Genomic DNA, 13,285 nt, shown 5'->3' on the forward strand with positions numbered 1-13,285 from the left:
AATGAATTCTGGGGCAGAGACAGTGCACCAGCTCCCATCACAACCTCCACTGGGTTGAGCTGGATTGTGAACACCACCTAGGACGGAAACATTACATTCCTTCGATCAACCCTTGTTCCTCATCTTTCTGATCCCTTTTCTGCCTTCTGTCTAATAAGAGCCCGGCTTAGCCAGCCAAGGTAAACCCATCTTTTCTAACACCGCTGTCATGAAAGAAAAGAAAAGAAAAGAAAAGAAAAGAAAGAAAGCTCTAAAGAATGCTTTTAGCCCAAATGGCCAAAATCTCGACATGGCTAATAGAGCTGTGTGCTCTGCCTATACTTTGCCTGAAAGTGACAAAGCATTAGAGACAGAAGTCACATTTTTCTTTCCATTTTCTTTTGTGTCTACATCCGTTTTGTTTTGTCTTTGAAAGAAACAGGGTGGGACTTTAATGCCAACAACCTCAAAGTGATCATATAAAATGACTCTGTCTTGTTCCCCCACCAACAGTTCACACTGTCTTTTCATACCATGTAAAGACTGAGATGCACGTCTTGTCTCTTAAAAGAGTCTGGAAGACTAGCCTGAACAAGGGAAACTGTTTACATCAAAAGCTGCCTTAACTTTTTAAGTTTCAAATGCTGAAATCGCTTCTCTTCCTTCTGTGTGTTTAACAAAAGGTTAACAGGTCTTTGATGGTGGTTGTTACAATAGGAACTGCTGGGGATAACTTAACGGGAATCCTGGAATCAGATTCAGCTCCCCCAACCCGTTAATCCAACACTGCACTGCAATCTGAGAAGCGCATGGAAATGCTCAGTGGTAGGTATAACAAACAATTGCTGGGGGAAAAGAACCATGACACTATAACTTTGGAAGGATTTGGAAAAGAAACCAATTGTTCAAACACCCTCTGCACTAGGGTGACCAGATTTGGGGGTCTTTTTCTCATATAGGCTCCTATTAGCCCTCCACCCCCTGTCCCGATTTTTCACACTTGCTGTCTGGTCGCCCTACTCTGCACCAAGTGTAAACTCAGACTCAATTATGGAGACCCTTCCTCGTTAAAATATACAGCATAACACATGCTGATCTATATCCACTGCGCAGGTGAAGGAAGACGCATCTAGGAAGAAGAGATGCTAAAGTCAGCAGATTTACTCTTCAGAACTGGCTTCCAAATTGGCTGTGTTTCTATATAGGTTTTTATACCACACTCATCACCTTAGTATCTGAGTAATAAGGAGGAGTACTGGGAGGAGTGGTAGATACGCTGGAGGGTAGGAATATGATACAGCGGGACCTAGACAAATTAGAGGATTGGGCCAAAAGAAACCTGATGAGGTTCAACAAGGACAAGTGCAGAGTTCTGCACTTAGGACGGAAGAATCCCATTCACTGTTACAGACTAGGGACCGAATGGCTAGGAAGCAGTTTTGCAGAAAAGGACCTAAGGGTTACAGTGGACGAGAAGCTGGATACGAGTCAACAGTGTGCCCTTGTTGCCAAGAAGGCTAACGGCATTTTGGGCTGTATAGGGGGCATTTGCCAGCAGATAGAGGGACGTGATCGTTCCCCTTTATTCGACATTGGTGAGGCCTCATCTGGAGTACTGTGTCCAGTTTTGGGCCCCACACTACAAGAAGGATGTGGAAAAATTGGAAAGAGTCCAGAGGAGGGCATCAAAAATGATTAGGCGGCTGGAGCACATGACTTACGAGGAGAGGCTGAGGGAACTGGGATTGCTTAGTCTGCAGAAGAGAAGAATGAGGGGGGATTTGATAGCTGCTTTCAACTACCTGAAAGGGAGTTACAAAGAGGATGGATCTAGACTGTTCTCAGTGGTACCAGATGACAGAACAAGGAGTAATGGTCTCAAGTTGCAGTGGGGGAGGTTTAGGTTGGACATTAGGAAAAACTTTTTCACTAGGATGGTGGTGAAGCACTGGAATGGGTTCCCTAGGGAGGTGGTGGAATCTCCTTCCTTGGAGGTTTTTAAGGCCCGGCTTGACAAAGCCCTGGCTGGGATGATTTAGTTGGGGATTGGTCCTGCTTTGAGCAGGGGGTTGGACTAGATGACCTCCTGAGGTCCCTTCCAACCCTGATATTCTATGATTCTATGATTCATAGAACATTCTATGATACCTTCCCATAGTGGATTAAGCCACGTGACTACACATTTGTCATCTGTTTTGTTCTCTCATCCTCTCCCCAGAAGGAGAAGCATGTGGAGTGGCGTGTCTTGTTTTGAGAGAGAGAGAGAGAAAGAGAGAGAGAGAGTGTGTGTGTGTGTGTGTGTGTCTTTAATATACATGTTGCTATGGGTTTATGTTAGAGACAGCAGGTCAAAAAATGTGCCTGGCACTTCTAGTGATGGAATGTGATGAGGTTTGGGATGATCCTTAGTTCTTGGATGGTCTCAGCCTACAATCTCAGATCACCAAATTAAGGCTGGAGAGAGTGCTGCCCTGGATTTGTATAGTACTCGAATTGCACAGCACTGTGAGGCTGAGCCCAATAAGTCAGCGACATGATACCCAGAATTGTTAAAAGAATGTGAGTGTGGGGACCACCTGGAGGATCCATCAGGAAGGTGACATGAATTCACAGCCAGCTCTTCCCCTTGTCAAGATGTCTAACTTAGATTCTGAAATCCCACTGTAGTCACTCGGAACATGATGCAGAGGTCAAACACATGAGCTGCCTTTGAAAGGTAGCTGTGGCTACGGGGTAATGGAGCAACTTGGAGACAACCAAGCAGGTGGGGAATGCTTCCAGGATGGCAGCCTCATCTTCATCAAGAACCACTTCACTCGCTTGTGTCCTTGAGTTTGAGGTGATCAAGCTAACTTTGAAACTTGACCTGCTTTTGCAAAGGCTGGAAGTTCCCTGCAGAGCTCAAGAACTTTTAAGTTTAAGGAGAACCGGCTTCCAGTAATGGAGGGGATCCCATGGAACATGTCAAAACAATGACGGCATGTTTGCAACCAAGGCACGCCCTCAGATAGAGAGAGAAAAAAAGTTAATGTTGGGTCTTACCTGTTTCTCCCCATATTGGTAAATATTCGTCCTGCTGTATGTCCAGCATGATCTCCAATCCATTGCCCGTCCCACCTTTGACTGTGGTAAGCAGGGGCCGCCCTTCTTCTCCTGAGTTAAACATGTAACATTTCCCATATTTTGTAAACACCTTCAAGAGAGAGAGAGAAAAGAGAGAGCTCCATGTAACACACCTCGTCCCAACCCGACCGCGGCTGCGGAGACATGACAAATGTAAGTGCGGCAGAGCTCCAGAGGAAACAGCTGAAGCCAGATCTAATCTGGTTTAATAATTTAGTATATTAAGTGTGTTCCTCTTTACAGGAAAAAAAATGGAGTAGGGTGAGAACAAACAGCATTTTAAAGGAATGAATGAATGTTTTTGGAAATAGTTCCTCTGACTCGCACCGTGTTAGCTCTCTAAGAATCCGATATACTTGCAGGGCTTGAGTACACGTTGAACGATAACGCAAGTCCCGTTTCATCCAAGATGTCACAGCAGCACAGCCAGATGCTGCCGGGCTTTCACTACTGCACATTTAGAGCTGGACCCTCTCGTCCCTAAGCTCAAAAGAAAACAAATGTCCATGTTGGAACCCAGTTTACTCCAAGGGGACTCGGGTGAATCTAGCTGCCAGCCTCCCCCGATCCTACTGCCTGTGAAATACGTGCTTTCATTTAAGATGCCTCTTGTTGTTTCTTTCCATCTCCCCCTCTCCCCGCCCATGACTCAAAAATAAAAGACCTTCAAAGGCAGACACGCTACTGCTGGAGAGTGGAGAATTTGGCAGGCTAGACTAATTCTTTTTGAAGGCAAAGACAAGTGTTTTGCATACAACAGTTGGAGGTTCTGCATATGACAGTTGTTTCTTGACCCTGAGCCACCTTTCTACTGGATTTTTATTCAACAAGGATTCATTCAAGCTAAGCCAAACATCTCAGACCTGGGAATTGTTCATACACAGAGCTCCTTTCCCAATGAACACAATAGAATTAAAGCGCTGCTGTCTCAACACACTCGATAGCGACACAAAGATGTAATATACTTTTTAATCCTATCATTTAAGGCCACAGCAATAACAAGAGGACAACTTCCTCCATTAACAGGAAGTTTTCAAGATTTCCCCCATCTTTGTTTAATCCAGGGGTCTCAGACATGTGGCCCACGGGCCGCATGTGGCCCGCAGAGTTATTTCCTGCGGCCCGGCATAGGCGCCAACTCCATGGGTAATCCGGGGCTGGAGCACCCACGGTAAAAAATTAGTGGGTGCTCTGCACCCACCGGCAGCCAAGCTCTCCTCCCCCTCCGCCTCTGAGCATGCCGCATCCCAATTCCTCTGCCTACCCTCTATCTTGCCACTTCCCTATTCAGCAGCAGCAAATTGTATAGGGTTCTTCTTCCAAAACTCATAACTGTATACCTGACTGTCCTGCAAATTGGTCTCTTTAAGATCTGCTAATATCCAGTCCATTTGTCTTTGACCTCACCCTTGGTCATCTTCCATCCATGATCATTGCAAGGGTCATCCTACCAATATAACTCTCAGGTCTCTGCTGGTAGCCTACCCTCTCTCAACACATCTTCAATTAGGGCAACCTGCATTGGGCCCCTCACAATTTCATTTGGTTCGCTATCACTGAGTGTCCAACCATTTGACCCTCCCAACATCTTCATTCCCATGGTGGAGAGGATACTGATTTCTTTTTTTGTGGCTGGCCTAGTCTCTGTCCCATACATTACAATGGGTTAAGTTATGGGGGGAGGGATAGCTCAGTGGTTTGAGCATTGGGCTACTAAGCCCAGGGTTATGAATTCAATCCTTGAGGGGGCCATTTAGGGATCTGGGGCAAAAATCTGTCTGGGGATTGGTCCTGCTTTGAGCAGGGGGTTGGACTAGATGACCTCCTGAGGTCCCTTCCAACCCTGATATTCTATGATTCTACAGTTTTGTACACTCCACCGTTTAACTTTATTGACAATTTTTTATTGTTAGCTCCCACAACCTGCACTAATGGGTTTGGTACAATGCGGGGCATCACTCAGGAGGGCACCATTGTCAACAACCATTGATTCTAGGTATTTACATTCATTCTTCTAAGCTCTCTACCTGTGATATCCTTTATGGTGGCTTCTCTTCTTTCAGTTGACATAGCCTCAGTCGTACCAACATTCACGCCGAGTCCTGCCTGCTCAAAACTATGTTGCCACTGTTCAGAGTTGGTTTGTGGAGTCCCACAGTCTTCTGTACATATCACTAATTCATCAGCAAACATGGTATTTCAAGGCAGTTACCTTTGTATATTCTCCTTTATCACATCCAAGACAACCACAAACAAAAGAGGGGGCTCAACGCTGACTCCTGGTGCAGGCCAATGTTTACTGCAAATTCTTTAACCAAATGAGCACCAAAGTGAAGCCAGGTAGTTTTTTAGGGTTTTTTATATGGGATGGAGTTTCCCATACCCCCTGGTGGCTTGAACATTTTAAGGGTAAAACTTCCAGCCAGAATACGTGTTTATAATACACTGGATCTACACATTAGGTTCCAGAGCAGCGCCACCCGTCCCGAGCTGCATTGCTGGGAATACTCATCCCGACAGCATTAACTGCCCCGTGAAACGGAAGAAGAATTCAACCCCCTCTCTCTGTCCCCTGCCATAAAGGGAACAGAAGGGAAGGTCTATAAATGTCTGTCAGCAATGGGGAACAGTCCTTTGGGTGGGACCTGGGCAGCTATCCCTGACAGATGATGTCCGCACAGCATTCCAGAGGATGGTAAGACACTCTCACAGTTACCCACAGCCCAGGCCCTGCCAATACACCTCTGGAAGGAGGAAGGAATTGCTGCCCAGCTGCAGATGTTGTCAATGGCTCAACCCTAAACACACATGCAAGAATAAGCATATTCAGCATCTAACTCCGCCACGTAGCCAGATAGAGTCCTTGTCATAGCCTGGTAATGTGCCTTGTGGGACTGAGAATTTCACCTGTATAACACTCTGCACAAACACAACACACACACCACCACCATCGATTTAACCTAAACGTCTCTCTCTGAATCTCCAAGCATGCCCATGTGTTTCCTGCAGCTGTCCAGCTGAACTAGACCCATAACCAAGTCACTGATCCCCGTTAAAGTCCTTCCTGCACCCCAAACAGAACCCCACTCCCCCTTCCCTTCCCCAAACGGTGCGGAGTTCCGTTCCACAGCTGCCGACAGCCAAATGCTGCACAGGTGCAGTGATCCTGGCTGATGGGACACGGAGACTTTTGCCCTCCTAAAGAATGGGGTGGTCGATGCTTCTGGCTGGAGTAGCAAAAGCCGGCAGAAAACTTAAATCTAAAGGCAGAGAAACTAGATAGTTCAAAATGTGCAAGACCAGGTGGTCTAGCAAAGTACCTTGTCTCAAAAGAAACAGGGAAGAAGACTCCTTTCCACCTCAAAGGACCAAGGATGGGATGCGAGCTGCCATTAGATGCACTCTTTGTAGACACTGACCACATCCCATGCTATACTCACAGGGCAAGCACTGGCAGGGAATGTCCCCAGAACCTGGGGTGAGTTTCAAACCAGCGTGAATGGAGGAAAGACAGCTTCTCAACCCACCTCCCTCTCCAAGAAAGTTTTGCTACCAGAGGTCTCTAGGGCTGTCCAGGGTGAGAAAAAGCAAAACAGGTCCGTATGCCTCCGCTTGAAATGGTACCCGGGCAATATTCCTCCAGGCTTAGCTCTGTTCCAAGAAAACGAGGAATAATAAAAATCAGACTGAAAATAGAAACTTGAGCAACAGCCTCTGATAGTGAAATAAATCCAGCCAGATAGTAAAAGAGGGCTCCTCCACCATTCCAACCAGAGAATATGACCCCGGTCTTTATCTCCCTATGCACCAACCAGATGATATGACCCCACCCCCTACCTCCCTATGCACCAACCAGAGAGTTTAACCCTGCCCCTTATCTCCCTGTGCATGAACCAGAGAATATGAACCCGCCCCCTTCTTCACACCCTACTTCCTTATGCACTGCCCCCACCGCATCTTGCTATGCACTGGCCCCGCCCTCTACCACCCTGTGCACTGACCAGAGGATACAACCCCGCTCACTACCTCCCTTTGCACCAACCAGAGAATACAACCCCACCTCTACCTCATTATGCACCAATCAGAGAATATGACCCCGCCCCCTACCTCCCTATGCACCAACTAGAGAATACAACCTCACCCCTACCTCATTATGCACTAACCAAAGAATATGACCCTGCCCCCTACCTCCCTATACACCAACCAGAGAATCTGACCTCACCTCACGTCCCCAGAGTAGGACCACACTCCCCACCTCCCTACAAGCCCATTCACATAATAAACCCTTGCCCCCCCGCCACTCAGAGAATACATGCCAGCGCTCTCACGGCTCCGCAGGCCCTACAGAGAGCACAACCCCTCCTACTGCCGCCCCATCCTTAAAAACACACATGTCAAGTTTATGTTCAACTCTAATGTGCCAACAACAATTAACACAGAGGTTGGCCGTGCTGTGAGCCCTGCGAGCCAGCACATCAGTTAATGTCGTCACCTAGAGTGGAACAGCTGTGGGTCTTTGTGGTGGTCGGTATTAGCTCTTTGGGGTCTCCAGGAGGAACTCCCTACGCTGACAGCACCATGTCCTCTGCTGAGGAAGAAACTCCACTATCCTGCTTCCATGACAGTACTTCACGCTGGTCCAGCAGGGCCTGGAGAAGTGAGGCTTGTTTGGCAAATGGGCTAAACAACCCTCAGACCTTGCCTGAGTATGACTTGGGGTGGGAAGCCCTGAGACCGGCCATGCAGGTCTAAAACAGGGGCGGGGAACCTTTTTTTGATCAGGGACCACTGACCCATAGAAAAAAATCAGTCCTGGACCACACACAGCCCCATAGTGGATGTGGAGGCTCGGGGCTTCCCCTAGGCTCTGGGATATGGCCAGAAATGAGGGGTTTAGGGTGAGGGAGGGGGGCTCTTGCTGGGGTTGAGCTGGAGATGAGGGGTTTGGGGTACAGGAGAGGGCTCAGGTCTGGGGCAGGGGTTTGGGGTGCGGGAGGAGGTTTGCGGTGCGACTTTGGGAGGGAGTTTGGGTGCGGGAGGGGACTCAGGGCTGGGTCAGGGGGGTTACACGCGGGTGGGGGTGCGGGGTCTGGGAGGGAGTTAGGGTGCTGGAGGAGATTCCAACATGGGGTGGGGGGGGTTGGGGAGCGCGTGTGGGGTCTGGGAGGGAGTTAGGTTGTGGGAAGGGGTCCCAAGCTGGGGCAGGGAGTTTGGGGTCTGGGCTCCGGCTGGGTGGTGCTTACCTCATGTGTCTCCTGGTTGGCAGCACAGCAGGGCTAAGGCTGGCTCCCTGCCTGCCCTGGCTCCGCGCTGCTCCCAGAAGCAGCCGCCATGTCCAGCCCCTAGGTGGAGGGCCAGGGAGCTCTGTGCGGTGCGCACTGCTCACGCCCACAGGCACCACCCTCGCAGATCCCATTGGCTGTAGTTCCCGGCCAATGGGAGCTGCGGAGCCAGCACTGGGGGCGGGGGCAGTGCGTGGAGCTCCCCTGATCGCCCCTGTGCCTAGGGGCTGCAGGGACATGCTGGTTGCTTCCAGGTGCTGCATGGAGCTGACTGGACTTTTAATGGCCTGACAACCCCAGCTTCCCTCCGCAGCAGGACAAGCCAAACGCTCACTGCTCCAGCCCCGGGGGTGGGTGCTGAGGCTTGGGGCTTCCGGCCCGCAGCGAGGAGACTTGCGGTGGCCCGGATGAAATCAAGCGGCGGGCCAGTCTGAGAGTGTCGAATAACTCCCACAGGAGTTAAGGACCATTCCAGACTTCCCCACCCTCCTCTCTGAGTGCACAGGGCGCTTCTTCCAATCGCCTTCACTAACAGACACACAGAGCAGTGTGGGCATAGAGTAAAACTCTACCAAAACAAATCACTGCACTGCACACACGATCCTCCTCCGGGCAGAGGCTGCGGGAGAGAATGGACCATACGTGACTGAGGTCAGTCGTATCACTTACTGGAAAGCATTCAGATACTACAGCCGTGAGGGCAGCACAGGAACCTGAACAGAACAGAACACGGAGCTTGAGTCTGTATCCACAGCCTTAACCAGCGGGTCATCACTTCCCTACAAACCGTCCAAGAGGCGATCCACCTTAATTTATAATAGCAGTTAAAGAACCATTGTCAAATCCAGGCACACTAAAATCTATACACCCTTGAGTAACTCCACATGGAACAGAGCTGCACTCTTCCCGCATTTCCTGTCTGTCTTCTGAACGATGGTTTGGAGGAATCTCTCCTCCTCATACTGGGTTCGTTACACGCCGACATTATGCTGAGCAACGTCAGAGCGCACGGAACCCTAAAGGAGACGATTTAATCTGGGTGTGTTTGACAGGGTTTTTAGGAGAAAAGGGGTATGTTTTTGTTAACATTTTCCTGAGTGTGGCAGCGGTACTTTTAACTTTAAACAAACAACAACAACAAAAGCCAAGCGCAGACCAGGAAATGACAAACACCTACCTTGAAAAACATCTATAAAATGCCAGATTTTTCAGTGATGGATCACTTCTGACAGCTCATCTGAAAATCCTTGTTAAAGTCCAAAGACGAACATGCTCTAAATTTGGGAAATGGTATTTAAGTAACACAATGACCCTTCTTACCTAGTGTCTAGAGGGGAAAAAAATGTGTGTTTGGTGAAATTAAAATGCAGGCTATAGATGTCTCCAAGATGCTGCAATTTATAACTCAAAACGCAATTATTTCTAGTGGCTAGAGAGACAGATATAGATCCTGCTGAATGTCAAACCAAACCAATATGCCAAACCAGATTCATATTCAAGACATGATTAAACCCGATCAGAATAATAGAATAAAAGGTACTTTACTGTTTATAACAAGTCTATATGGGACAGAGAGGTTGCCTGACAATCAATTATGGTTTTAGTATAGAGAAAAATTACAGTAAAAGCAGAAGTCTGTAAATTATTTTTTAAAACCAGACAAAAAATGTGGAATGGAGTCCACCTAGAAGACAAAACGTTATCTGCTGGATAAAGATATTATCCATTTAAAAGAGGGTGAATTACCATGTCTACCAACCATCTTCCCTAGGAGGGAGGGATGCAAAGACTGGCAGACATCTATTGTACGTAGCTACTTTCCAAAGGAAGTTTTGGGGGTAAGACTGGAGACAGGAAAATGTGGAAACTTTTCAGAACTCTAGAGGAGATGATGCTAGCGGAATGATGGATAGAGAAACACTGCATGGGGAACTGAGATCAGTTAGTTTCCTCCAGATGATATGATAATGGCCTCTAGCACCGTGGCGATGAGCTAGCTGAAAGGCCTAAAAGACCCGCTGGCTGGGTGATGAAAAGGAGAAAGCTCTCTACCAGGCAGGGGCGATGCTATCTTGTGTTGGCATGGCAAAGGAAGTCAGGCAATGGATTGATTTCACGAGATATAAGGTTGTCTATCCTCTCTAGCTAAGCTACAGATGCCTGCCTTGTCCGACGAGGTATCTTGTGCAAAATTGTTTATTTCTATTTTAATGTGAGCTTTTTCTCACTTTTTTAATAAATCTTTTTAAACTCAATTATTTGATTAGTGGATTGTTGGTCGAGTGATTTCCCACAGACGGGCCCAAAGCTGTTGGGCTCTATGGAGAGGTAGTGAAAGGTAAGCAGTGAGGCTGGTCAAAAATTTCCCATCAACACTGTTTTTCAAAGGAAAATTGGTTTTCACCAAAACCATTTTGGTTTTTTTGGCTAAAAGTGCCTGCTCCCACAGATGACTATTTTGTAAAAAGCAAAGCATCCCCAAACTGAAATATGTCCATTTGGATAACTCACCGTGGTGCCCCATGGGAGCTGTAGTTCAGTTTCCTCTTGTGTCTGTTCTCCTCTATGGGCTAGGCTCCCCAGCTGGACTACATGTCACATGATGCATAATAGCTAGGTACTCCCATGATGCAACTACCTCCACCCACCATGAATGGAGACTGTGGTGTATCATGGGAGATGTAGTCTGGCCAGGGAGTCTGGTCTATAAAGGAGATTGGAACATGAGGCACTGGAACTAAAACTCCTATGAGGCACCTTGGCAGAATTTCCAAATCAAAATATTTTGGCTTTCAATCTTTTGCCAAAAAGTCATTTTTTTCAGTGGGAAATTTAGATGGAAACTATTTTTTGGTTTGTTTTTGTGGAAATTTTCCATGACAAAAAAAAATCTCATTTTCTGACTAGCTCTAATAAAGTGTTTATGGAGTCTCAACCCCCATTCAAGGTCTCGGTCAAAGGGACACAGGCAGAGGTTTCTCTGCCATTAAGACATGTTCAGAAGAAGCTGAAGGAGCCAAAGGAGGAGACCAGAACTGATGGGGGATGAGTGATGATCCATATGACATCACGGATAAGGAAGAAGAGAAGTTCAGCAAGAAATAGGGCTGTGTGTCTGCACTGTTGGTAATAGCAGAAATCACAGATCAACATGTTCTCATGGCTCCAAGACCTCTCCATAAGTATCCACAGAGCAGATGGTAGCATTGAGTCCTTTTGTTATTTCAGTCAAAGTGCTAAGAAAGGCACAGTCCACTTAGCACTATACAAACCTGTCACAAGATTACGGGATCCATTTGTTCACACAGTCTAGCAGGAGATGATGGTGCATTATTTAAAACACAACAGCAGCTATGAACAGCAAATCCCCGCTGATACCTACAATAAACAGGTTTATGAATTCTTAAATGGCAGCGAGAGATGAGCATCCTAAAGAGATGAGCATTTCTTGCCAGCATGGTGTGCTATCTCTCTGGGCTTACAGATCACTATACAGGCACCAAACTGGCATAGAGGACCAGAACATCCCCCGGTTTTAGATGCGCAAGGGAGAAACAAAACAAAAACCTTACCCCCGAGCAGAGTTTTGACCTGGAAAAGGAAGAAGGGACAGAGACTCTGTAAAATCACTAAGGACTTTACTGTTGGTTTAGCATGGATGGGATGGAGATGCTGCAGCGATGGGCGGCAGTATAAATTCCTGAGGGTACATCTACATTGTGGTAGAAGACCTGCAGCATGGCCAGGGCTGGCGTCTGGCTCGGGCTGCGGGGCTATAAAATGGGAGTGTAGACCCCACGATGGGGGAGGATGTCCGAGCCCGGGCTCCAGTCTGAGCCCAAATACCGATGCTGCTATTTTTAGCCCCACGCCCTGAGCCCCGCGAGCCCGAATCAGCTGACCTGGGCTCTGAGAATTCGTACCGCAGGTTTTTTATCACATTGTAGATGTAGGAAACTGGTGCAAATTTGGCCCACGGGCATGGAAAGGGAGCAGCGGAGCCAAACAAGCATCTTCCCCCAAGCCTGCGGACACCTCCGCAAGCACACGATGTCTGTTCGGGCGGTCACGCTTCTGGAGGAGGCGGGATGGTTCCAAGGGCAAGCTGCTTTGTGCAGCATCAACCCACGGCAAACTCTGAGTGACAACAACCTATTCAGCAACCCCTCCCGCTCTGCACCGCCGGGCATGGGAAGGGGACAGGGCCCAGGCCGAAGAGATCAGCTAATAGCAGCAGCGTGACATCTCAGCGAGCCAGCAGTGTCGCAGAGCAGCACAGAGGTTCTAGCTCTCAGCGGTGTCCCTGGCAGGCAAATCCTGCAGATCCCAGGACGTTGGCAGGGGTCGAGTACCACTCACCCCACCCCCTGCGTGGGCCCTGTTGCAGAGAGGTGGTAGGATTAACCTTAATTTTCCACAATTATTCATGGGAGGGGATGGCACAGCAAACTCTGGGGCACTCGGTGTAAAAGGCCACAGAAATGCCAGTTAAACTCTGGCCTAAATAGTCAAAAGAGATTTTGGGTGTCCAACTTGAAAGACAATAATGCAAAGTTACAGACCCGGCCTTGCTCGGGACAAAAAGCACTGATGGAGTGTTAGGCACTGCAGTTGGTACATCTTAATACACACCGGCTAGGAACGATGCACACAAATGAAATACCTTGAAATCTTTTTCCCCAACAAATGTCGCTATTGGTTTCCCTTTGATCTTTGTATTATGTTAAACCTGGAGCCTTGGTTTCTCTGCCAAGGAATCTCTGCCAAGCAAAATGTTTTCCATCTTTCGGAATGTCAGGTTTAATCTGGAGATAGCAGAAGCGATGAAACTCGAGTTCTGGGTAGTAAAACTGTAAAGTTGCCAGAGATGCGTTTACAGGCAAGGTTTTACTTTCGGCCTC

General features: G+C 47.9%; 1 protein-coding gene across 1 annotated transcript in view; it reads right to left on the bottom strand.

The window, feature by feature from the left end:
* The window catches only part of LOC128829279 (acid-sensing ion channel 2-like), a 357,293-nt gene that overhangs the window by 221,121 nt on the left and 122,887 nt on the right, over positions 1-13,285 (bottom strand). Inside the window, exon 2 of the mRNA XM_054014616.1 lies at positions 3,022-3,172. Within this exon, the coding sequence (XP_053870591.1) occupies positions 3,022-3,172 (151 nt within the window). The remainder of the gene's footprint in view (positions 1-3,021; positions 3,173-13,285) is intronic.

This window comes from Malaclemys terrapin, chromosome 25 (assembly GCF_027887155.1).
Source record: "Malaclemys terrapin pileata isolate rMalTer1 chromosome 25, rMalTer1.hap1, whole genome shotgun sequence".
NCBI lineage: Eukaryota > Metazoa > Chordata > Testudines > Emydidae > Malaclemys > Malaclemys terrapin.